Genomic DNA, 26,775 nt, shown 5'->3' with positions numbered 1-26,775 from the left:
TTGGGATCTTTTTTTAGGGTTGCCAACTCTGATTGGATGTAATCCTGGAGGCAGTATCACATGATCTCTAACTGCCCGCCCCCATGCACTCCGGCTATTGGTTGCCCAACACAGCCACCCTCACAGTGCCCCGCCTTTCCATGCCAAATAAAAAATGATCAAACTCTGTGTTACCAGAATGGATTATTTTTGACAATCAAGCAGCCTTTCCCAACCCTTCCCAACCACCATCTCCATACAGAATATAAAGAATAAACAAAAGTGTTTGAAGTAAAAGGGAAAAAAACACATCTTTTTAATCCTCTCTACGATAGTTTCTCCGGGATTTCTGGTAGATCAATTTCCGGACCCTAGGACCATCCAGGAGAACGTAAAAGCAAAAGAAATAGGAGCAGGAGTGGGCCATTCAGCCCCTCGAGCCTACTCTGCCATTTAATATCATGGCTGATCTGATTGTGGCCTTAACTCCACTTTCCTGCCTGCCCCTCATAACTCTTGACTCCCTTGTAGATCAAAAATCTGTGTAACTCAGCCTTAAATATATATTCATTGACCCAGCCTCCACTGCTCTTTGAGGATTCCAAAGATTAACAACCCTCTGAGAGAGGAAATTCCTCCTCAACTCTGTCTTAAAAGGGAGACCCCTTATTTTGAAACTGTGCTGCCTAGTTCTAGATTCCTTCACGAGGGGAAATATTTTCTCAGCATCTACTCTGTCAAGCCCCCTCAGAATCATATTTGTTTCAATTAGATCACCTCTCAATCTTCTAAACTCCAATGAGTATAGGCCCAACCTGCTCAATCTTCCCTCATAAGAAAGCCCTTTCATCCCAGGAATCAACCTAATGAACCTTCTCTGAACAGCTTCCAATGAAAATATGTCCCTCCCTAAATAAGGAGACCAAAACTGTACACAGTAGTCTAGGTGCTGTCTCACCAATGCCCTGTACAGTTTTAGCAAGACTTCCCTACTTTTATACTCCATCCTCCTTGCCATAAATGCCAACATTCCATTTGCCTTCCTAATTACTGGCTGTACCTGAAAACTAACTTTTTATGATTCATGTACAAGGACGCCCAGGTCCCTCTGTACCACAGCATTCCGCAGTCTCTCTCCATGTAAATAATATTCTGCTTTTCTATTCATCCTGCCAAAGTCCCACAAAATACTGCATCTGCCAAATTTTTACCCACTCACTTAACCTATCTATATATCTTTGCAGACTTTTTGTATCCTTCTCAACTTGTTTTCCTACCTATGTTTGTACTGTCAGCAAACTTGGCTACAATACACTCAGTCCCTTCATCCAAGTCATTGATTTAGATCGTAAATAGTTGAGGCCCCCCACTAGTTATAGTTTGCCAACATGAAAATGCCCCATTTATCCCGACTCTGTTTCCTATTTGGTAGCCCATCCTCTATCCATGCTAATATATTACCTTCAACACCATGAGCTCCCACCTTTTATCAAATGCCTTTTGGAAATCCAAATACACTCCATCTACTGGTTGTCCTTTATCCACTCTGCTTGTTCCATCCTCAACATTTGTCAAACACGATTTCCTTTTCATAAAACCAGGTTGGTTCTGCCTGACTGCATTATGCTTTCTTAAATGGCCTGCTACTATTTCCTTAATAATGAATCCTAGCATTTTCCCAATGACAGATGTTAGATTAACTGGCCTATAGTTTCCTGTTTTCTGCCGCTCCCCCCTTTCTTGAATAGAGATGTTACAGTTGCGGCTTTCCAATCCGCTGGGACCTTTCCAGAATCTAGGGAATTCTGGAAGATAACAACCAAAGCACCCACTATCTCTGCAGCCACTTCTTTTAAGACCCAAGAATGCAGGCCATCAGGTCCAAGGGGACTTGTCAGCCTTTAATCCTAGTAGTTTTCCTGGTACTTTTTCTCTAGTGATAGTAATTGTTTTAAGTTCCTCCCTCCCTTTTGTCTCTTGATTTTCTGCTATTTTTGGGATACTTTTTGTGTCTTCTACTGTGAAGACAAAAACAAAATACTGTTCAAAGTCTCTGCCATTTCCTTGGTTCCCATTATTAATTCCCAGTATCATCCTTTAGGGGACCAACACTTACTTTAGCTACTCTCTTCCTTTTTCTATATTTGTATAGAGTTGGCAGCCCTCGGATTTCCCTCAGGTGCACGACTCCAGCACACCAGGACCACTGAGGTAACTCTCAGATAGGATCGCAATCAAGCTACCGCTAATTGTCCACAACACACCAGAGATAGGAAGGTAAAGAAGAATTAATCCTTGCTTCTGAGCTCTGTCCATTGACTCCCCTCATAGGTACACATGTGATAGGATAAGATCGACACGGCCTTTGGTCTTCCTCCTTCTCCCCCTGAGGTTGGTTGAGTGTCTATTTCTCAAGTTGGTTTCCTGCACCACTGACCACACTTACAAGGAAATTAGGGGCCCAATGTCCATGATTAAAATGGATGTTGAGTCACGGGCAATGGACCTCCTCTGCACTCCACACACATGGGCACAGAGCAAGGCTCCTGACCACCAGAGTGAAGTCATAAAACTACACCTTGCTCTTCAGAATCACAAATGAAGTATGTCCTCATGAGTGAGGTCACTGAGGGGCGGGCAGTGTCTGTGGAGCCTGCACTCATCAGAATGACACTGGGCTAAAAGGGTTAAATAATGAGGACAGGTTGCACAGACTAGGCTTGTATTCACTTGAGCATAGAAGATTAAGAGGTGATCTAAGTGCGAGTTTGAGATGTTTAAGAGATTTGTTCGAGTAGATCGAGAGAAACTATATCCTCTGGTGCGAGAGTCCAGAACAGTGGGGCTTAATCTTAAAATTAAAGTTGGGTCATTCAGTAGTGATGTCAGGAAACACTTCTTCACACAAAGAGTAGTGGAAATCTGGAACTCTCTCCCCCACAAAGCTATTGAGGCTTTGGGTCAATTGAAAATTTTCAAACTAAGATTGATAGACTTTTGTTAGGCAAACGTATTAAGGGATTTGGAACCATGGTGGGTAAATAGAGTTAGGAAACAGATCAGCCATGATCTAATTGAATGGCAGAACAGGCCTGAGGGGCTGAATGGCCTCCTCCTGTTCCTATGTTCCTACACCTGCAAGAATCAGCACCTTTGGGAGTATGGGGGCAGAGAATTGGAACAAGGGCCCTTCAATTTCCAGAGATTTATTCAAGGAATGAGCCTCTTGTTGGACCTTACTCCCTAGTTTTCCTGTAAGTTCCTCGTCCGCATCGTTTGCCACTGAAACCATCACCCCCCGCCCCCACCAACTTTCTGTGCAAAGCATCATGTGTGTATTTAACCAAAGCAACTCTCACATTATGCAATGTACAGCTTTAGATTTCAGCACATTTCCTTTTCAACCAAAAAAATCCTCTCACCTACATAAATAACTATTTAAGCCGATGAGGGACTAAGCGAACTAAAGTACGTTTCTGCCACTTCGTAATCCAAGAGCTTCCCTTAAAATGCACTTACGATAAGCATACACTTTTGCATATGTATGGGATGGAAGGGGATCCTCATAACTTAAGCCCTTCGATGAGGAAAATGGGGAACTGAGGGTGATTTTTGGCTGGTCGATTATAGATAGTGCAAGGCAGATTGCTGCTACTAACTAACCGTGACATTTTGTTGTGAAACATTGCACTTCTGATTATTTCATATATTTAGAAAGAAAAGTTAACCTTTTATTTTTCTAACACATGCAGGATATACTGCATACATGGCATTTAATTAGAAAAAACACAGGATTTACACATCTTCAGCCTGTACACTGACCAGTTACAGGTTCCTTCATTACACATAGAACAGCATCTTTAAGTACAAACATATATTGGAAATCAAACCCAGCAAAAGAAACAATGTATAAATGTCATTTAAATTGTCTCCAGAACAATGTGCATATATTTTCACAAATTTATTTTAACTACTGTCATGTGGGAGCTCTCTACTCAAAGCTAAGGGTCTTGTAAAAATCATAAGCGTGCTCGCAAATAAGAGATTTGTATACTCGGTTTATTCTGAATGTTCAAACAAGGCATGTTCAAACCAAAAACAAAATATTGAGGACCAAAATTTGTGTCTTACAGAGATATAAAAAAAAGGGAAGTTCTTAAAGGGGAAGTAGACTTCAGCACTGAGGTTATTCCTTTTGTTATATTAGTCATTCCCCTTTAAGAGGGCACATTGTCCCTCACCAGTGATGCCATTCCTTTCATGTGAGCTAATCAGACCAATCATAGATGCTTCAGGGTGACGGCAGTGTGATGCAATGATCAAATAGACGTGCCATCTGTTCTATAAAAATACCTCTCCTGATTTTGAATGAGTTACAGACTGTAGCATTCAGCACCCACTAGCTTCTTACTCATAGAATCTTGCAGCAGAGAAAGTGACCATTCAACCCATCATGCCTGTGGTGCCTCTATGATAGAGTTAGCTCTCCCTGTGGCCCTACCAAGTTTTCCTTTCTCGGTGAGAACAAGCACGTGAGAGATGCTGGGGAATGAACAGCTTCCAATTCAGCCAGCACAGTGGCAGCATCCAGCACTCAACTTTGTGACAGCAACATGACCCCAGCCTCTCATTCCACCAGTGTGACATTTTTTATCAATTCCCACAATGTTCTTTCTGAAGTGTCTCTGAGGGAGACTCCCATTTAATTCCCAACGAGGGATAATGTGGTGCGGATCCCCTTGCTTCATCGAAACTGCCCACGCTTAGTTGATGTACTGACCACAAACAGAGATAACTCCCATCCCAGCAGAAAAAAAGAAAGATGGAAGAAAAGGGAAATAGGGAGATGTCGAAGGATTTTAGTGATAAGAGTCTGTCATTTTTGAGAACAGCCTGATAGATAGAAAGGGCTTTGAGTGGTCTTATATAGTCCTAGATTCTGAATGACTTTGGGACGTATCAGGGCAGTGGGCAAGACAAGTACATAGAGTCATAGAATAATACAGCATGGAGGGAGTCCATTTGGCCCATTATGCCTGCGCTAGCCCTTCGGTAGAGCTATCCAATTAGCCATACTCCACTGCTCTTTCCCCATAGCCCTGCAAATTATTTCCCTTCAAGTAATGTGTCATGGTAAAAACTCCTGATATCGAGCCTGATTGCTTTAGTGAGTTAGGTAGGAATGTCCAAGAGTTTTTCGCAAAATTGGTCCCTGTATTTTTTTGCCTCCTCCAAGAGTTAGCCTTACCAGTGAGGAGAAAGATACCCAAATGAATTGCATCAGCCAATGGATTGAATAATCGATATACTGAATGAAGACCAGGGAAAGGAACGAGACAGAATTCACTGATGTCAGTTCACTGCCTGCTGTGTATGCTGCAGATAAGGGGCTGAGTTTTGTGGAGCCGGTGGGGGTCCCGACAGCAGGCTCAAAAGGCAGTAGAACCCCGCCTCATCAATTTGGAGCCCCCTGGCACAATTTAACTGACCGGTGCTGGGGTCCTCTTTAAGGACGGGAATCCCGCCTTCAAGAGCTGCCGGCCAATCTGAGGACCAGCAGCTCAGCTGTATCGACAGCGCCACCAAGAGCGGTGGCCAATGTCAGTACTATAGGAGGCCCAGGACCAGATCCAGCACAGGACTGACCCTGGACACCAGCTAAATGTGACAGGGTCACTGGGGCCAGTCTAGCAGGCACCAACGAATGGGGGAGGAGAAGGTGGTTATTGAGGGCGGACGGGGGGGGTTTGTTTTTTGCAGGGCAGGCCTTTGTCACCAGGAGCCCTCCGTGTGTCACAGATTGCCCATGGAGGAGGCCCCGCCCCCCCTCCAAGCCCACAGAGAGTCTTCCTTGTTTTACAGGGTGGCCTTCCCACGTCGTGGAGACCCCCCTCTCCCACCCCCCCCCCCCCCCCCCCACCACCGCCACTGGTGTTATTCCAGCAGTGGTGGGAAGAGGCTGTTAAGTAGCCATTATTTGGCCACTTAAGGGCCTCAATTGGCCTTTGGGCGAGAAGGCCGTCTTTGACCTTTCCCACCCCTGACTTCATCACAGGACAACAGAGGGCAATGGGCACTCCGCCCCCTGCTTTCCATCGCTATTTTATGGGCCCCCTGTCTCCTATCCTGTCTCCTAAGGGCCCATAAAAGTCCGTCCAATGAGTGAAACTTGCCATTTTTAACCACTTTTTTTTTTTGGTATGAAATGATCCCTTACGATGATGTCTCCTAGAATCACAGCCAGAATTTACCCAGTTTGTGTTATTATCTGGAGCCCTTCCAGTCAGGCCCACAAATACTGTCCTATTCAATAGACACTGAAAGGAATGACTGCACTGATGGAGCTCATTGGAGTTCCCTGCTTTAAAGGCCTGAAAGATTCTTTCAGATGAAAACCAACCAAAAACTATAAAGCAATAAACAGCAAAGAATACAGGAGTGCAAGTTTGAAAAAAACACCCATTGAAGCTTTACATCTTTATAACAGACTTTTTTTTTTACAGTTTTTACAGTAAGGCTTAAAAAAAATCAAACATTTTAGGAAATAAAACACAAATTCAAGAGAAACAAAATATTAAAAAGTTGAATGTTATAGTTGAGGATATTTATCTTTACCTGACCATACATACACAAATGGGGCCTACAAGTAAAGGCCATAGAAGAATGATCACAAGAAAATGGCTGCCAGAAGCACTTTAGCCAACTATTAAAATTGCAGATTAAGCAACTGTGGAGAAAACCAATTGCTTCTGTTGAAATAAAATGGATTTATTTTTTTTTGCAGAGCAGATATGTTCCAGGTAAGAGATACATCTAAAGCATCTAAAGGGTTCATGTTCCATGAATGCTGTGTTGGGTGATAACAAATGTTTTCTTTTAGTCATTCCCCCACCTTGCACCCCTTTCCAAGGCCCAAACCCCACCCTCCCCCCACACCTCCCCATTCCCAAATACACAGCTTCAAAACTGTTCAAATCAATAGCCAAGGTGGAAAGGAGAAACAATTAACTGAATTGTCTTTGTGATTCCATGGGCTTCAACCCGGAACTTCATACCATCAGAGAATTCTACAGCAGTGAAGACGGCCATTCGGCCCATCACGCCAGTACCAGCTCTTTGAAAGAGCCATCCAAATATTCCCACTTTCCTGCTCTTTCACAAGAGCCCTGCACATTTTCTCCCCTTCATGTACTTATCCTTTTGAAAGTCACCATTGAATCAGCTTCCACCGCTCTTTCAGGCAGCACATTCAAGATCACAACAACTCACTCCGTAAAAGCAAAATTCCCCTCTTTGTCCCTCCGGTTCTTTTTACAATTATCATAACAGGTAATTGTGGTGGGATTGCAGCTGTCGAAGTTATGTGCTAAGTTATGTGCACCAAAGCAGTCTGGGCACTTATGCCATTATGGGCATAGATCAGGCACCTGCCAGTTTCAAGCTCCGAGAATCAAGCTTCAGGCTGCTCAGGAGGAGGAGGAGGAGTTGTTGAGTGCCCCTGGGTAATTTGCAAGCACCATCACTATTTCTTAGCTAAATCTTTTGGAGGTTGGTGGGGTGGTGGTGGGGGGGGGAGGGGTGTGGTTTCTGACCTGCTTCTCTGGGCCTCAACTACCCCCCCAATTAAGGTGGGTACCAATTCCTCTCAAGGTTAGCCACTCATGGCTCAGTGGACATAAGGGCCTACACTTGAATGCTAGGCTTCTGACAGACTTCGGCCGATGACGCTCCTGACTTTGGAGTCCTCACCCTCTGCCTCACTCTCTCTAGCGTGGGATGTTTGGGATAGATGGAGATTCCACACAAAGCCAGCCACCCTTGCTCCCAACAAAAACAAGAGGCAGAGGGCGGGAGGCCTGACAAATTCCAGCAATGCATTTTTAAGGTCAATTGTCATTTACTTAAACAGTTACCAGCTATGATGCCATCAGTGGGTAGCACTCTTACCTCTGAGTCTAAGCCTAGAGACTCAAGTGCAAAATCTAGGCTGACCATCCAGTGTCAGTACTGAGAGTATGCTACTTTGTCGCAAGTGCTGTCTTTAAGATGAGCCTTTAAACCAAGGTGTCGTCTGTCTTCTCGGATTTCAAAGATCCTATAGCTGCTATTCAAAGAATAGCAAGAGAGTTTTTCCTGGCTACTATCTATCCCTCAACCACCATCGCTAAAAGAAACAAGATTATCTGGTCATTATTGCATTGCTGTTTGTGGGCCTTGGGTGCTGCACTTCGACATTACAACAGTGATTACACTTCAAATTGCCTAATTGGGATGTCCTGAAAGGTGCTATCTAACTCTTTTCTTTTAAGGTCCTTCCCCTTCTGCTCTACATACCATTCTGAGGTTAAAATGTCAGGCACTCGAGCTATTCCTAGGCCTTGATTCTTTGCCAAGAGCGATGTCTCAATTCATTCCATCTTTGCTGCCTCCGGAGAATACTTGGTATCAGATGGCAGGACCGTATCTCCAACACAGAAGTCCTCGAGGTGGCCAACATCCCCAGCTTATACACACTACTGAGCCAATGGCGCTTGGCCATGTGAGCCGCATGGAAGATGGCAGGATCCCCAAGGACACATTGTACAGTGAGCTCGTCACTGGTATCAGACCTACTGGACGTCTGCAAACACGACATGAAGTCCTGTGACATTGACCACAAGTCGTGGGAGTTAGTTGTCAGTGATCACCAGAGCTGGCGGACAGCCATAAAGGCGGGGCTAAAGAGTGGTGAGTTGAAGATACTTCCCTGTTGGCAGGAAAAAAGACAGAAGCGCAAGGAGAGAGCCAACTGTGTTACAGCCCTGACAACCAATTTTATCTGCAGCACCTGTGGAAGAGTCTGTCACTCTAGAATTGGCCTTTATAGCCACCCCAGGCGTTGCTTCACAAACCACTGACCACCTCCAGGCGCTTACCCATTGTCTCTCGAGACAAGGAGGCCAAAGAGGAAGAAGAAGAAAATTCTATGTAGCTCACTTGGGAATGTATGAGAGCATCTTTGGGGTGATACTTCCTTTTCTTTCAAAGTGTTAATCATCTGACTTCCAACTCATGCTTACCACAGATGGCACAGCGAAGATAAAACACTTACAATGGAACTGTGAACTTCAATCCTGCTTTGCCATGAAGCAGCTTAATGAGAAACTACCAGATGACTCTGTCCGTATTTGTAAATAACAGCATGTTACCTGATGAATTTCTGGAATTCATTTTTGGAATCTTTGTAGTCCTTGCATTCCACAGTTGCTGAAGTGAATCAGTAGTCTGTTACTGAGAAGGGGCCCAAAGGCACAACACTGGACATAACATCAGGGAAACAAAAACAAGAAATGCTGGAATCACTCAGCAGGTCTGGCAGCATCTGTGGAAAGAGAAGCAGTGACCTTAAGGGTCACTGACCCGAAACGTTAACTCTGCTTCTCTTTCCACAGATGCTGCCAGACCTGCTGAGTGATTCCAGCATTTCTTGTTTATGTTTCAGATTTCCAGCATCTGCAGTATTTTGCTTTTATAACATCAGGGGAAATTTGGGCTGGTGGGGGAGCAGAGAATGAAACAATTGCCAAAAAGAACTTGTGGGGTACATTTGCCTCTCACTTTTCCCCTCCCCCTTTCCCAGTGTTGATGCCTCCTACAGGGTCCAATTTTCAACAAACAGCACTCCTGTCAGAGGATTGACTCAGACTGATGTTGATTCCATCAGTAACATGGCTACAAGCATACCAAAGTGGGGAACAATGTGACCATGGAAGAATAACAAGTAGAGGGGGCAATGAGGAGGTGGGGGGGGGGGGGGGGGAAGGGTTTGAAAATAAGGGTAAGAATGTGCTTAAGAAAGTATAATTTAAAAATTGATGTGGTGAGGAGATAATTAAAAGCTTCATAGATATTACAGCTACCTGCTAAAGTGGCCTTTGGTTTCAACACATTGGTGGCACAACTTGGCAGCTGAATTTGAGTTTTCTTTTATGTTTTCCAACATTCAATGTTCCAAACCTCAGCTAAATGTCAAGGGCGAGGAATGTTGACTGGATTTTATTCACACTTAGCTTTGGTGTGGGGATCCCTAAGGGAAGGGATTCAGAATTGTTTATGTACTTGGCGTTCGGCTCTTTGCTATTGTATGGTTCTGCCCAGGGAATAGCAGGAGAGCCAAACCTCGGAAAAGGAAGAAAATAATGTCCCAAATGGTGTTGGGGGTTGGGGGAGGAAAGCACAGTATCAATTTCAATTATCAGGGTTTCTAAAGAGAGTTCCTCATTGTCCTCAGGAAGAATACACACCAAAGTAATTCTTGTCTGCTGACATCAAATTAAACAATGCTAACAGAATGTTAATCATTCAAAAATATTTTGGGGAACAATTAATGGCTCTGGAATATTGCAATTGATGCTGTGATACACAATATATTTCACAACTGTAAAAGGTGCACTGTTAAGCCTTATCATTAAGGTGCACTTAACTATTTAGCAATGCACAAGGTCCCAGCTATTACACTACATGTGTTGATTTGCACTGTGCCAAGGGATGTTGAGTGATAGATAATGTAGTTAAGAGGCTGTTTCCAGCATTGCTAGTGTTTTAGGGTCCAGGGCAGTGAAGGCATGACTAACACTTGCTAACGGTCACCAACTACCCCAGTTAGCTTGGAATTCATCATCATGCAAGCCTTGACACTGGTTTAATGCTTTAATCAAGCATAGTCTTCAACTTGCCACCCACACAGGTTCTGTTTTCATGGGTTGTTTGATAGCATTTGGGCACTGGAAATTGTGAGTGACCATTCACTTCCCGAGTGCACTTACCAGCTCCCGCACAGTTGAAATTAGCTAACTGGGGATTGTATCTAAGAAATCCCTGGATCTGAATAGCCCAGGTTAATACTATCTATGCCAATTCATCCACTGAGGGAGCTCAGAGTTTCAATCTACTGAAGCTTATGATCCTCATTGAGTCGAACAGGTTCAGAGGGCGATGCTACAATGAAGGATTAGAATGCACATTTGCAATAACTAAAAGTTTACATTTGAAGTTCATTAAAATTAGTTATCTAACATCAACAGAGTTCATACCCAAAGCAGTTCAACTTAAATAGTCTATTTTATTCCAGAGTGAAAAGAATTATGATTATATTTGAGAACTGTAATAGAATCAGTATTCAGGCCCTATGACATAGGAAGGGATATAGCAACACAGCAACAGAAGGAGGCTATTTAGCTCCTTAAGCCTGTTGCAAAATTCAATTAGATCATGACTGATGTGTATCTTAACTCCATTTACCCGCCTTAGTCCTGTAACTCTTAACATCCTTGCCTAATGACTAAATGAATACTTTGTATGTCTTCACAGTAGAAGAAACAAAAAACCTTCCAGAAATAGTGAAGTTCTAAGGGTCTAGCAAGAGTGAGAAAATTAGAGAAATTCATATTAGTAAAGAAATAATACTAGATAAATTAATGAGACTAAAGATCCACAAATCCCCTGGACATCATGGCCTGCATCCTAGATTTTAGTTATACAGATAATTCCCTAGAGTCTGGAACAGTCGATTGGAAAGTAGCAAATATAACACCACTATTAAGGAAAGGAAGGAGAGAGAAAATAGGGAACTATAGGTCAGTTGCCTGACATCAGTAGTAGGGAAGTGCTGGAATCTATTATTAAGGACATGGCAAAGGAGCACTTAGAAAATCATAATATGATTAGGCAGAGTCAACACAGATTTATGTAATTGAAATGGTGTTGACAAAGCTGTTAAGAGTTTCTTGAGGCTATAACTAGTAGGGTAGACAAGGGGGAACCAGTGGATGTAGTGTATTTGGATTTTCAAAAAAGGTAGTGGTAATTTCACTGGGTTAGTTATCCAGAGCCCAGGCTAATGCTCTGTGGACATGGGTTGGAATCCCACAATGGCAGATGGTGACATTTCAATTCAATTAATAAATCTGGAATTAAAACACAAGTCTAATGATGACCATGAAACCATTGTCAATTGTTGTAAAAATCCACCTGCTTCACTAATGTCCTTCAGGGAAGGAAATCTGCTGTCCTTACCCGGTCTGGCCTACATGTGATTCCAGACCCACAGCAATGTGGTTAACTCTTAACTGCTCTCTGAAATGGCCTAGCAAGCCACTCAGTTCAAGAATAATTAGGGATAGGCAATAAATGCTGGCCTAGCCAGTGACTCCCACAAATGGAAAAAAAAGTGCCACCCATGAGGTTTTACACAAAATTAGAGCTCATGGGATTGGGAGTAATATATTAGCACAGATTCAGGATTGGTTAATGGACAGAAAACAGAGTAGGAGTAATAAATAGGTCATTTTTGAGGTTGTAACGAGTGGGGTACCACAAGAATCAGTGTTTGGGCATCATTTATTTACAATCTATGTCAATGCCTTAGATAACTGGATTCATGCAATGTATCTAAGTTTGCTGGTGATACAAAATTAGGAAGGAAGGTAAGTGGTGAAGAGGTTGCAAAGGGATGTAGCTAGGGTGAGTGAGTGGGCAAGAACATGGTAGATAGAATATAGGGCTGAATTTTAGGGGTCCCCCCTGGAGACAAGTTTGGTGGCGGTGTGGGGAGCCATAGAATGGCAACAGGAGGTGGGGGTGGGGGTGGCCTATTACTGGCTCCTTAAAGTTCTCTTTCTTCCGCTGCTGAGATTTAACCTGCAGTGGTGGTGGGGGAGGGGGGCTGCCTCCGCCTCATGGGGAGGTTGCCCAGTAAAATGCCAGGTGTGGGCAATCTGTGGCCCACAGAGTGCCCCCACTGGGAAAACATCCACCTACCTGAAACCCCCTCTCCCGCACTAAACGTCCACCTTCCACCCTCCCTTGCCCAGGCCTGCCGATCTGGCCCCAGTGACCCTGCCTCACTCACCTTGGATCCAGGCTCCAGTGCTGGACCTGGGTCCAAGGCCTCTTGCAGTACCGGCAGTGGCCACTGCTCCCAGTGATACTGCCGATACTACTAGGCTGCTGGCCCTCTGATTGACCGGCGGTTCTTGGAGGAGAGATCCTCATATTTAAAGGGACTGAGATCCCAGCACTGGGCACTTAAGTGCCTGAGTGCTGGTAGATTGCGCTGGGGAGGCTCTGAAAGGCTGAGGCGGTGTTCCCCTCGCCTTTCCGGACTGGGGCTGGGAAAGCCTCACTGGTGCAACAAAATCCAGCCCATAATGTGAGGAAGTGTGAAATTATTCATTTTGGGATGATAAAGAGAAAAGCAAAATATTTTTAAATTGGTGAGAGACTGAGAAATTCAGAGGGACCTGGGTTACAGAAAGTTATCATGTGGTACAGCAAGCAATTAGAAAATTAAATGGTGCATTGGCCTTTATTACAAAGGAATTGCAGTATAAGAGCAAATAAGTCTTACTACAATTATATAGGGTCTTGTTTACAGATTTGGTCTCCTTTCCTAAGGAAGGATATACTTGTCTTAGAGGAAGTGCTACAAAGGTTCACTAGACCGATTCCTGAAATGAGAGGATTCTCCTATGAAGAGAGATTGAGTGGACTAGAATTTAGAAGAATGAGGGGTGATCTCATTGAAACCTATAAAATTCTTAACGGGCTTGACATGGTAGATGCTGGCTGGACGCTCCCCCTTGCTGCGGAGTCTAAAACTATGGATCACAGTTTCAGAATAAGGGGTCGGCCATTTAGGACAGAAATAAGGAGAAATTACTTCACTCAAAGGGTTGTGAATCTTTAGAATTCTCTACCCCAGAGGGCTGTGAATTCTTAATCATTGAGTATATTTAAGGCAGATATCAATATATTTTTGGATACTAAGGGATATGGGGATAGTGCGGGAAGGTGGAGTGAGGTAGAAGATCCGCCATGATCTTACTGAATGATGGAGCAGGCTCGAAAGGCTGAATGACCAACTTCTGCTCCTATTTCTTATCTTCTTGTGCTGCAACAAAAGTCTATCAATCTTAGTTTTGAAATTTTCATTGGACCCTCAGTCTTAACAATTTTTTAGGACAGAGAGACCTAGATTCCTACTACCCTTTGTGTGAAGGACAGTGTGTGAGGTTCCTCCTCATACATTTTCCTCCACATTTCCTCTCCTGAAAATGCTCTCTGAGGCACCACATTCACTGGTGCTCGCTGATAATCTACAATGGTGGTCATTATGCACTGTAGCAGCCTAATTGGTGTGTGTTGGCTGTTCAGGACATCACAGCTGAGCTTGGTCCTATGCTCACCCAAAATTTAATCTAGGAGGCACTGAATAGTGAGTAGAGCACGTCCCCCCACCACACCCCGCACATACCTCACAAGCTCATATTGAGGTCAGATGTAATGCCCTAACTGCTGCATTAGGTGAGATCAGCTCACTTAACACAATCTAGGGACTGAACTTGGGACTTTCTTGTGCATGCGGCCCAACATTAATGAATTGTCATAATGAGTCATTTGGATTTTTGGCCGTTATCGCAAAGGGTTGGAATATAAAGGAGTGGACATTTTCCCAGAGTTATACAAAACTTTGGTTAGACCCTATTCAAAGAATTGTGTGTCCATTTCTAGGCACCACACTTCAAGGAGCGAAATGGCCTACTTCTATTCCTAAAATTCCAACTCTTCTTGCCCCTCTGGATGTTTTATAACGTGTGTTCTATTTTATTCAGCAAACAATGGATGACTTAAACCGAAGGGATGCCTTTGAGTTCACTGCATAGCTCAGTATCAGTGGAATTGATCTGCATTCAGGCCACCTCATTGTTTCAATCTTTATTGATAATTTACTAAACCCAGAGAAAAAATCTATTAAAAAATTGTGATTGGTCACTAAACTGACCATCCTTGTAACACTGGATCAGCCACATGCTGTTGTCTCAATGTGTAACTGCACATCCAGATAGGTTACTTCATTCGGAAAATCCCAGGTTCAGCACGAGCGCTGTTAGCTGATCTCAGCCATGGTGGTAGTGAAGGTATTACAATTAGCCTCAGTGTCTTAAAACCTGCCCTGCTTTCCACTTTTGATTGCCATGCTGTTGGAAGTATGCCAATATCAGGCAGGGACAGGATTAGGCTTGGCCATGCCTATTCTGTGATTAGATCACCCCCTCAGTATTCACTGCGGGTGAAGTTTAGCGTTAAACAGGCAGTGGCAAATCGGGAACTGGTTACACACCTCCACGATGTGCTTTCTGGCTTACAGGTCGCTGTTCCACCAGCACCCATTTTGTGCTTCTGTTGAAATTGAATTTCATCCCACTCATACATGGCTACAAGAGCAGGTCAAAGGCTGGGAATTCTGTGGTGATTAACTCACCTCCTGACTCCCCAAAGCCTGTCCACCATCTACAAGGCACGATCCAGGAGTGTGACGGAATACTCTCCACTTGCCTGGATGAATGCAGCTCCAGCAACACTCAGGAAGCTCGACGCCACTCAGGACAAAGCAGCCCGCTTGATTGGCACCTCATCCACCATAAACATTCAATCTCTCCACCACAGACGCATGTGGCAGCAGTGTGTACCAAGTACAAGATGCACTGCAGCAACTCACCACAACTCCTTGGACAGCGTCTTCCAAACCCACGACCTCTACCACCTAGATGGACAAGGGCAGCAGATGCATGGGAACACCACCACCTGCAAGCTCCCCTCCAAGCCGCACACCATCCTGACTTGGAAATATATCGCCGTTCCTTCACTTTCACTGGATCAACAACCTGGAACTCCCTCCCTCACAGCACTGTGGGTGTTATTGCACCAGATGGTCTAGTGGTTCAAGCAGGCAGCTCACCACCACCTTCTCAAGGCCAATTAGAGATGGGCAACAAATGTTGGCCTTGCCAGTGATTCTTACATCCTATGAAACGTATAAAAAACAAGAACTGATATTTGAAAATTGGGATTGAAGAACCTGAGGGACTGCTCGTGCTTTTGAAACAAACCCCACCCTCCCTCCTACCTGTGAAAAGAGGGAGGAAAACAGACTGGATATCTCACCAATCCTGGCAATGACATGAGGATGTCCTCTGTTGAATGGGATCCCACTGGCCTATGTCAATTGATCGGTTTAACTCTTTTCTGAATGAGAGGGACGGCATGCAATAATTTACGAGGAGATGCAAAGACACATATTTTAGGCAAACAACTGGCTCCCCATTCAATGAGTAGCTGAGCTTCAACAGATCAAGAAGGTCCTGGGTACAATCATCAGTCTGCTTATTTCAACTGAGGTGGCTTCAGCAACACATGGCTTGTGTGTGGGCAAGTGGCTGAGGGATCAACCAAGGTTGTTGCTCATGATAGGAACATAGGAACGGAAGGAGGCCATTCAGCCACTCAAGCCTGTTGCTCCATTCAATGGGATTCTTGCTGATCTGTGAGCTAGTTCCATATATCCCCCTTTTTCTATTCATTCATGGGATGTGGGCATCGCTGACAAGACCAGCACTTAATGTCCATCCCTAATTGCCCTTGAGAAGGTGGTAGCAAGCCAGTAGCTTGCTAGGCCATTCAGAGGGCAGTTAAGAGTCAACCACATTGATGTGGGTCTGGAGACACATATAGGCCAGACCAGGTAAGGATGGCAGATTTCCTTCCCTCAAGCACATTAGTAAACCAATTGGCCTTTTAGAACAATCTGGTAACTTCATGATTACCATTACTGATGATAGCTTTTTATTCCAGATTTATTTAATTAACTGAATTTAAATTCCTGAGCTGCCATGGGAGGATTTCAAACTCATGTCTCTGGATCATGAGTTAATGCATTGGCATTACTAATCCAGTAATATAATCACTGTGCTATCATATCTTTGTTCCATATCCTTCAATACCTTTGGTTAACAAAAATCTATCAATCTCAGATTTAAAATTAACAATTGACTCAGAATCAACTGCCCTTTGCAGAAGAAAGTTCTAAACTCTACCACCCTTTGCATGAAGAAGTATTTCCTTAATTTCACCCCTGAAAAGCCCTGGCTCTAATTTTTAGGCTATGTCCTCTAGTCCTAGACTCCTCAACCAATGGAAATAGTTTCTCTCCATCTACCCTACCTGTTCACCTTAATACCTTGAATACTTCAATCAAATCACCCTGTAACATTCTATATTCCAGGGAATACAACCCTAGCTTGTGCAAGCTCACTTTGTAATTTAACCCTTGGAGTCCAGGTAGCTTTCTGGTAAAGATCAATGCATCCTTCATGATCACTGCCTAGCAACATCTTCCTGCAAGTGCTCGTTGTGGATGTCAGGAGAGGATTGAATGGGGCTTGGAGTTATTGTTCCACCATGCCCATGACTGAATAGCTCACTGGCATTCAATGCCAAGGGTCATACGTGAATAATGGTGACCTCGAAAAGGGACCAGAGAGGGTAGTGAAACCATAGGAGGCAGTTCAGAAATTTTAGATTGAGTTGGACAAAATATGTGGATAGAGAGAATTATGAGAGCTGAAACTCAATGCAAATGAGTGTAAAGTACTGCACGTAGTAAGGAAACATGGATGAGGTGCATACTTCATGGAGCTGAGGAGACATTTTTTCCCCAGTGAGTTGCTATGATCTGGAATGCGCTGCCTGAAAGGGTGGTGGAAGCAGATTCAATAGTAACTTTCAAATGGGAATTGAAAAGGAAAAATTTGTAGGGCTATGGGGAAAAAGCAGGGGAATGGGACTAATTGGATAGCTCTGACAAAGGGTTGGCATGGACATGGTGAGCCCAATGAGCTTCTTCTGTGCTGAAGATTCTATTGTATGTCTAGTCCTGAAGGAACTGACCCAAACAAGAACTCAACAACTTCAGGATAAGAAATTGAAGGGAGCAATAGTTTAACACTAGGTAGGCAGTGGGTAAGTGCCTCTCATTAACGGTACTGACCTGTGGAATTACCTTCAACCAAACTATCCATAAAGTCTTCAGTCGAACACCACAACCACTCAGATGGACCTTTTCTGTAACGTCCCCCATCGACCAGCCTGCCAGATGCAAACCTTTTTTTAAAAAAAAAAATCCTCCCTTCTGTCAGAAAGAAAAATCACAAGCAAATTTAAGGGCAAAGTCAGTCCGATCTCTGAAATGAGAATTCTGTTCGGTTGTGCCTATTTGTGCAAAGCCCCAGTGGCAGATCATCAGCAAGCGATGTCTTATTCCATGAAATGATACAAGCCCACCTAAAACAATTAGCTGCTATTAAACAGAAAAGTCAAACAAAACCTTCAATCTTAGGAAAATCTGCTCCCCTTAACCCTGCCCTCTTAAGAAACGTATTTCTATTGCATAAGGCAGGAGTCAATGTGAACTATGTTGGTTGGCACTAGATTTATAAGACATGGAGACTCACTAGAAATATTGACAGCCTGAAACGTGGGAGGCACTGAGCAAGCTAATACAGCAAGGTTTCTTCTTCACTGTGCTTTAAGTGTCAATAATAGTCTATTTTGGTTAAGCTAATGGTGCTGTCTTGGTGGGTTAAGCCAATGGCACTTCCTGATGGGTTAAGAACAAGGGATCACGACTGGTTTTCAGATATGTTGAAATAGCAGCTTCATTTAACAGATTGGAACTGAAAATCTACTTTGATCTGCATGTGCATCGACATCAAAGCAAATTACGACCATGGTGGCATTCTCAAACGAAAAGAAAGATATTCAAACAGATATGTAATAGTCCCATTAAATATCTTAGAATCTTTGTGGGGAGGGTGATAGGGATTGGAGCTACCATTAACTTCAAGGGAAAAAACTTAAGGAGCAAATGTGTGATTTTTAAAATCTAAACAAAAGTTCCTGCTGGTACCTATCTCAAATCCTATCCACCTTGAAATGCTTAAAACCCACAATTTATCCACAGTCATTACCCTTCCCCCCTTCATTACCGTCCATTGAAAAAAGAGAGTTCCACAAGGGACAAAATTGCATTCTCCAGTGTTACAAGAACAGATAAAACTTCATGATACACCAACTGGGAAACAACAGCTTGAATGTTTTTTCTGTTGTATATATATAATATATATAGAGAGAGAGCAATATAAAGAGTGTTTCTAACTTTTACTTCACAATATCATTTACATGTTACACTTTTTCATTTTCTGAACGGCAAAAGGGAAAAAATAATTAAGACAGAAATTTTTTTTTCAAAAATCCTTCCAGAAAAATGAGGACAAATTTCGATTTCTTATATTACTGATAATGCAACTTATGAATGTTTCCAAAGCCATTCTAATGCCTCAGCCTCACAATTATGTAATTCTCTTCCCTACAAATATTGGTTGCAAGGGTATCCATGTTTAGCACGTTTCTTTGACAGAGTTCTTCCATTTATGCTTTGCTGCTGTCTTCTTTCGGTTGGATGACATCATTGGGCACTGCCTCCTCTATGTTTTCTGGACTCAAGGCTTCCTTGGCATTGCCTTCCTTTAATGGTAGCTTTCTGCAAATGATTGACAGAGGAGAAGAAGCTGTGAGGACAAATATTATAAATTATCACATAACATGTGAAATCCAATAGTCATTAATCGCTGGTGCTGACCAGCTTATGCTTCTTGATGAAAGAACTTACATTTAAATTGCACTTCTCATGTACAAACTGCTTCACAGCTTCACAATGAATTACTTTTGATGTGTAGTCACTGTTTTGTAAGCAAGTATTAGAATTAGAATTAGAATTAAAACATTACAGCGCAGTACAGGCCCTTCGGCCCTCGATGTTGCGCCGACCTGTGAAACCATCTGACTTACACTATTCCATTTTCATCCATATGTCTATCCAATGACCACTTAAATGCCCTTAAAGTTGGCGAGTCTACTACTGTTGCAGGCAGGGCGTTCCACGCCCCTACTACTCTCTGAGTAAAGAAACTACCTCTAACATCTGTCCTATATCTATCACCCCTCAACTTAAAGCTATGTCCCCTCGTGTTTGCCATCACCATCCGAGGAAAAAGACTCTCACTATCCACCCTATCTAACCCTCTGATTATCTTATATGTCTCTATTAAGTCACCTCTCCTCCTCCTTCTCTCCAACAAAAACAACCTCAAGTCTCTCAGCCTTTCCTCGTAAGACCTTCCCTCCAAACCAGGCAACATCCTAGTAAATCTCCTCTGCACCCTTTCCAAAGCTTCCACATCCTTCCTATAATGCGGTGACCAGAACTGCACGCAATACTCCAGGTGCGGTCTCACCAGAGTTTTGTACAGCTGCAGCATGACCTCGTGGCTCCGAAACTCGATCCCCCTACTAATAAAAGCTAACACACCATATGCCTTCTTAACAGCTCTATTAACCTGGGTAGTGGCTGGATTTTGTTCCCAGCCCGACATTGGGTTTCGTGGCAGGGAGTGGGGAGGAGTAGGGGCTGGAGATTCGGAGCGGCAATGGCCACCATGGAACCCAACGCCAGGATTTCCAGCTCTGATCTTCCCGGCAGTGGCGAGGCCCGTGGCGGCACCTCTGCTGCTCTGGGATGGGACCTTGCTTTCCATATGGTAATTACCCCTTTGCATTCATTTAAATGTAATCTGCAGCAATCTTACCTACAGTTCCCAATCTTCAGCTCGTCGTGTGGCACTCATGCGCCTTCACTTTCCTGTCCAGGAGAAGGTGGCGCCAGTGAGGTGGGGAAGGGGTCAGCTCTGCATGATTGGTATGGGGAAGGGAGGAAGTGGTCAACCTATGTTGAACTGTTGAATATTGAACTGTTTGCAGGGCTGGCAGCAATTTAAAAATGGCGCCAACACCTGCTCCTGCATCAGTTGACACCATGAACAGAGTTGCCAATGCTACCCCCACCACATGATTGGGGGGGAGGGGCAGCCACCGTCATTATGTTACGTGGCCGCCCGCCACGTAATTGCAGCAGCACGGGTCCCGTGGGGGATGGCCGCAATGTTCCGCAGGCCTACAAAATCCAGCCCAAGGTCTCACAAACCTCAACTGAGATAACAAACCAGGTAATTATGGGGTGTTTTGAATCAAAAGAAATAGTAGCAGGAGTAGGCCTTATGGCCGCTCAAGCCTGCTCAACTATTCAATAAGATCATAGTTGGTCTTTTACCTCAACTCCACCTTCCCAAACTATCCCCACATCCCTTGATTACCTTAGTGTTCAAAAATCTATTGATCTCAACCTTGATCGTACTCAACTACTGAGCATTCACAGCCCTCTGGGGTAGAGAATTCCAAAGATTCACAAACCACTGAATGAAAAAATTTCCCCTCAACCCAAATGGTTGGCCCTTATCTTGAGAGTATGACCCTTAGTTCTAGACTCTCCAACCAGAGGAAACAGCCTACCATGTAAAGACCTCTAAGAATTTTATACATTTAGATAAGATCACCTCTCATTCTTATAAATAAAGGAGAATATAGGCCCATTCTACTCAATCTCTCCTCATAGAACAGCCCTCTCAGATCAGCAAGCAAAAACTGAGGGATGAATGTTGACTATGGCACCAGGAGAACTCCCTACTCTTCTTCCATTGGTGCCATGACATCTTTTACCTTGGCTTGTATAAGCAGATGGGGGTGGCCTTTGTTTTAATGTTTCATCTGAAACATCCTTTGACCAATCTTCCTAAAATACCCCACTAGAACTCATTGTGGTCAAATCCTAGAATGAGACTTGAATGCACAATCATTTGACTTTGTACAAGGCTGCTACCACTGTGCTAAGCTGCATAGCTCATATCTGCCTCGGTTTCAGGTGTATCATAAATACAGATCAAAAGAGGAACTCTGGCAAAGATAATAGAGCATAGAAATAAGGGCAATATGGTCACATGGATAGAGAAATGATTGGAGGGCAGAAGGTAAAAGGAAGTTTCCAAGATTGGATACTGGGTGGTGTTCCACAGAAATCTTTTCGAACTACTCTTATGTACTATATACAGAAATGATCTGGATTTAGGAATTGAGGGCACAATATCAAAATTTGCCAATGATACCAAACCAAGCCTCTGTCCAGTTGCGAGCGCTGTTTCTTGGTCAGATAAGTGTTCAACACATAGAGAACACTTGAACTTAATCTGCAGAGAATTCCAAACTAATGCAGTCTCCATGTGCACTCTGCCTGTAGGGCCCTCACTAACCTAATCCCAGAGAACAAAAGAACAGTTGACAAGAGTCAAGATTGAAGGAACCCAAGTGTACATATGGCTACTGCTGTGTTCAAGCAGCTCAAGCCAATGTAAGTGCCAACTTCCATCTCTGAGTCAGAAGGTTGTGGCTTGAGGCCCCACTGGAGGTCTGAAGCATATAATCAAACCTGTCACTTGAATGCAGTACTGAGTGAGCCCAATATTGTTGGAGGTGCCCTTTTTTTGGAGTCCCATGTGTCTGTTCAGGTGGATGCAAAAGGTGGCATGGAGCTATTCAAAGAGGAGTAGAGAGATCTCTTGGCATCCTGGCCAATATTCCCCTCAGCTGTGGGTCAGTGGGTAGCACTCTCACCTCTGAGTCAGCAGGTTGAGAGTTCAAGTGCCCACTCCAGAGACTAGGCTGGCACTTCAGTGCAGCAGAGAGAGTGCTGTCTTATAGAAAGGAGATTAATTGGAGGCCCTGTCTACCTTCTCAGATGGGTGCATCAGAAGCAGAGCTTCGACAGATAGAGAATCCTTGGACTTAATCTGTGTCTTGGCCATCATTTATCGATAATCGCTTAAAACAGATTATCTGGTCATTGTCACATTGCAGTTACTGGGAACTTGTGCATGAATTGGCTGCTGCATTTTCTACATACTATAGTGAGTACACTTCAGATGGACTCCATTGGCTGTAAAACACTTTGAAACGCCCTCATATTGTGAAAAATACTGCATGAATGTAAGTTCTTTCTTTACTTGGCCTGGGATTGGATGACATTGATATTGGGTTAAATCTTTATCAAAGACAAATTAGCCCCGAAAATCTACAATCCTGCTCCACCGGAGTAAAATGACTATGGAGCAGGCCAGTTGCAGTCCTGTTTCCATCAGGACTTCTAATGGCAGGCAATTTGGCTAAAGTGGCTGGGTGCCTTTGCCACTGTTACCATAGTAGGGGTAGGGGTGGATGAAATAATTGCATTGGTCAATCAGTGGGACCCCAGCTCAGGTCTAGCTGAGGGACCTTTCCGAGAAGGCTACTTTGTGCCTAGCTGATGGGAGGAAAGCAGACTTCCCAAATTTGGCCAGCATCATATGCCTGTTTGATGCTGGAATACAGAATGCCAATGGCATCAGAGGTGAAGTTGGCAGGAATTCCACCAGACTGTCATCTTACCCCTGCCTTCTGTGACTTCAGCTACAAACGCAACCAATGTGGAAATCGCTTGGTTCCATCCTTTCCCAGGAAACTCCATGTATGCAAAATAAAATGGTGATCGTCTTTAAAAGGATTCCATCTATAAGCACTCTAGTAGATTCTTATTCCAATAAGGGCCCTAGGACACTTTTGGCCGGTCTACTCCTTCATCTCATTTGCTGTCCATGGGACTGGGTGCAAAGGGATTGATGCTATTTATCCACCTTACAACAGTGAGACCTTTTCAGAAGTGAGTTACTGGCCGTGAAGTGTTTTGGAGGACTGGCGCCATATCAGTGCAGGCATTTTTTTCCTTTCTAAAACTACAAAACCAACTGACATGGGCACAAATAGCCAATAATTTGGCAAATTGACACGAGGTTGGCAACCTCACTTAGAGAAGGAATCTGAATGATCAGTAACAAGACTTCTGTTGTCCATAGTACACATTTATGGCAAGTGAGAGTTCCTGGAGACATAAAACAGGAAACAAACAGATGTGTTTGGAATGTTCTTTGTGTGAACCACAAGTTGGCAGTTCGCCCAGTCCAGCCACTTTACACAATCGTGCCAATCCCTTATAGTTACTGTATATTCTGGGCAGTCTTTTCCTGTTGAGTTGTACCAGTTAGACACAAGACAGATGGCAAACATTTGCAGCCTGGCGCCAACACACATCAAGCAAGGAGAAAGAGGTCACAACTGCACAGAGGTTTTCTAAATTCTTATTTTAAAACAATGCTGTATTTTTCAAATTTATATCCTCTGCTCCCTCAACCCCAAAGTCCCCTATGGAGAAGGTATTTCAGCTCAATGCTGAAGCATATTTTCCTCCAAATTCCAGATAACAAACAGATCAAGCTTTGAAATGTGTGATTTTTTTGTGGATTGGACAACGGTGAGCTCCTAGGAATTCTCCAGGATTGATAGGGAACTGAAAGCCTCCAGGAAGGATTTTCCTTTTCATGATTCCAACGACCCAATAAGGAAATGGTAGGTATCCGCTCAATACCGTTCCACGACAGTTGCAAAAAGTCGCAAAAGCTCACAAAATGGCAAAGCTGTAACCGGACGTCCGAGGCACTGTGGCAATGTGTTGGAGCTTGAATGCCCAGTATCAATGTGTGTCAGATCATCAATGTCCAGTATCACTGTGTGTCAGATCACCAATGCCCAGTATCACTGTGTGTCAGATCACCAATGCCCAGTATCACTGTGTGTCAGATCACCAATGCCCAGTATCACTGTGTGTCAGATCATCAATGTCCAGTATCACTGTGTGTCAGAGCACCAATGCCCAGTATCACTGTGTGTCAGATCATCAATGTCCAGTATCACTGTGTGTCAGATCATCAGTGCCTAGTATCACTGTGTGTCAGATCACCAATGCCCAGTATCACTGTGTGTCAGATCACCAATGCCCAGTATCACAATGTGTCAGATCATCAATGTCCCGTATCACTGTGCATCAGATCATCAATGTCCAGTATCAATGTTTGTTAGATCATCAATGTCCAGTATCACTGTGTGTCAGATCATCAATGTCCAGTATCAATGTGTGTCAGATCATCAAGTCCAGTATCAATGTGTCAGATCATCAATGTCCAGTATCACTGTTTGTCAGATCATCAATGTCCAGTATCAATGTGTGTCAGATCATCAATGTCCAGTATCACTGTTTGTCAGATCATCAATGTCCAGTATCACAATGTGTCAGATCATCAATGTCCCGTATCACTGTGCGTCAGATCATCAATGTCCAGTATCAATGTTTGTTAGATCATCAATGTCCAGTATCACTGTGTGTCAGATCATCAATGTCCAGTATCAATGTGTGTCAGATCATCAAGTCCAGTATCAATGTGTCAGATCATCAATGTCCAGTATCACTGTTTGTCAGATCATCAATGTCCAGTATCAATGTGTGTCAGATCATCAATGTCCAGTATCAATGTGTGTCAGATCATCAAGTCCAGTATCAATGTGTCAGATCATCAATGTCCAGTATCACTGTATGTCAGATCATCAATGTCCAGTATCAATGTGTCAGATCATCAATGTCCAGTATCACTGTGTGTCAGATCATCAATGTCCAGTATCAATGTGTGTCAGATCATCAAGTCCAGTATCAATGTGTCAGATCATCAATGTCCAGTATCACTGTGTGTCTGATCATCAATGTCCAGTATCAATGTGTGTCAGATCATCAAGTCCAGTATCAATGTGTCAGATCATCAATGTCCAGTATCAATGTGTCTGATCATCAATGTCCAGTATCAATGTGAGTCAGATCATCAAGTCCAGTATCAATGTGTGTCAGATCATCAAGTCCAGTATCAATGTGTCAGATCATCAATGTCCAGTATCAATGTGTGTCAGATCATCAATGTCCAGTATCAATGTGTGTCAGATCATCAAGTCCAGTATCAATGTGTCAGATCATCAATGTCCAGTATCAATGTGAGTCAGATCATCATTGTCCAGTATCACTGTGTGTCAGATCATCAATGTCCAGTATCAATGTGTGTCAGATCATCATTGTCCAGTATCACTGTGTGTCAGATCATCAATGTCCAGTATCAATGTGTGTCAGATCATCAATGTCCAGTATCACTGTGTGTCAGATCATCAATGTCCAGTATCAATGTGTGTCACATCATCAATGTCCAGTATCACTGTGTATCAGATCATCAATGTCCAGTATCAATGTGTGTCAGATCATCATTGTCCAGTATCACTGTGTGTCAGATCATCAATGTCCAGTATCAATGCGTGTCAGATCATCAATGTCCGGTATCACTGTGTGTCAGATCATCAATGTCCAGTATCAATGTGTGTCAGATCATCATTGTCCAGTATCACTGTGTGTCAGATCATCAATGTCCAGTATCAATGTGTGTCAGATCATCAATGTCCAGTATCACTGTGTGTCAGATCATCAATGTCCAGTATCAATGTGTGTCAGATCATCAATGTCCAGTATCACTGTGTGTCAGATCATCAATGTCCAGTATCAATGTGTGTCAGATCATCATTGTCCAGTATCACTGTGTGTCAGATCATCAATGTCCAGTATCAATGCGTGTCAGATCATCATTGTCCAGTATCACTGTGTGTCAGATCACCATTGTCCAGTATCACTGTGTGTCAGATCATCATTGTCCAGTATCAATGCATGTCAGATCATCATTGTCCAGTATCAATGTGTGTCAGATCATCAATGTCCAGTATCAATGTGTGTCAGATCATCAATGTCCAGTATCACTGTGTGTCAGATCATCAATGTCCAGTATCAATGTGTGTCAGATCATCATTGTCCAGTATCACTGTGTGTCAGATCATCAATGTCCAGTATCAATGCGTGTCAGATCATCATTGTCCAGTATCACTGTGTGTCAGATCACCATTGTCCAGTATCACTGTGTGTCAGATCATCATTGTCCAGTATCAATGCATGTCAGATCATCATTGTCCAGTATCAATGTGTGTCAGATCATCAATGTCCAGTATCACTGTGTGTCAGATCAT

The 26,775-nt window shown here is 43.5% G+C and overlaps 1 protein-coding gene across 2 annotated transcripts in view; it reads right to left on the bottom strand.

Moving 5' to 3' along the window:
• Positions 1–9,470: 9,470 nt before the first annotated feature.
• Positions 9,471–26,775, bottom strand: part of LOC137374715 (neural cell adhesion molecule 2-like) — a 1,514,570-nt gene continuing 1,497,265 nt past the window's right edge. For both annotated transcript variants that reach the window (XM_068041260.1, XM_068041261.1), the window contains one exon: positions 9,471–19,396. In XM_068041260.1, the coding sequence (XP_067897361.1) occupies positions 19,285–19,396 (112 nt within the window). In that variant the 3' untranslated portion in view covers positions 9,471–19,284. The remainder of the gene's footprint in view (positions 19,397–26,775) is intronic.

The sequence above is a fragment of the Heterodontus francisci genome, chromosome 10 (assembly GCF_036365525.1).
Source record: "Heterodontus francisci isolate sHetFra1 chromosome 10, sHetFra1.hap1, whole genome shotgun sequence".
NCBI classification, from domain to species: Eukaryota; Metazoa; Chordata; class Chondrichthyes; order Heterodontiformes; family Heterodontidae; genus Heterodontus; species Heterodontus francisci.
Note: the sequence above shows the minus strand (reverse complement) of the source record. Positions and strands in the feature narration are given on the sequence as shown.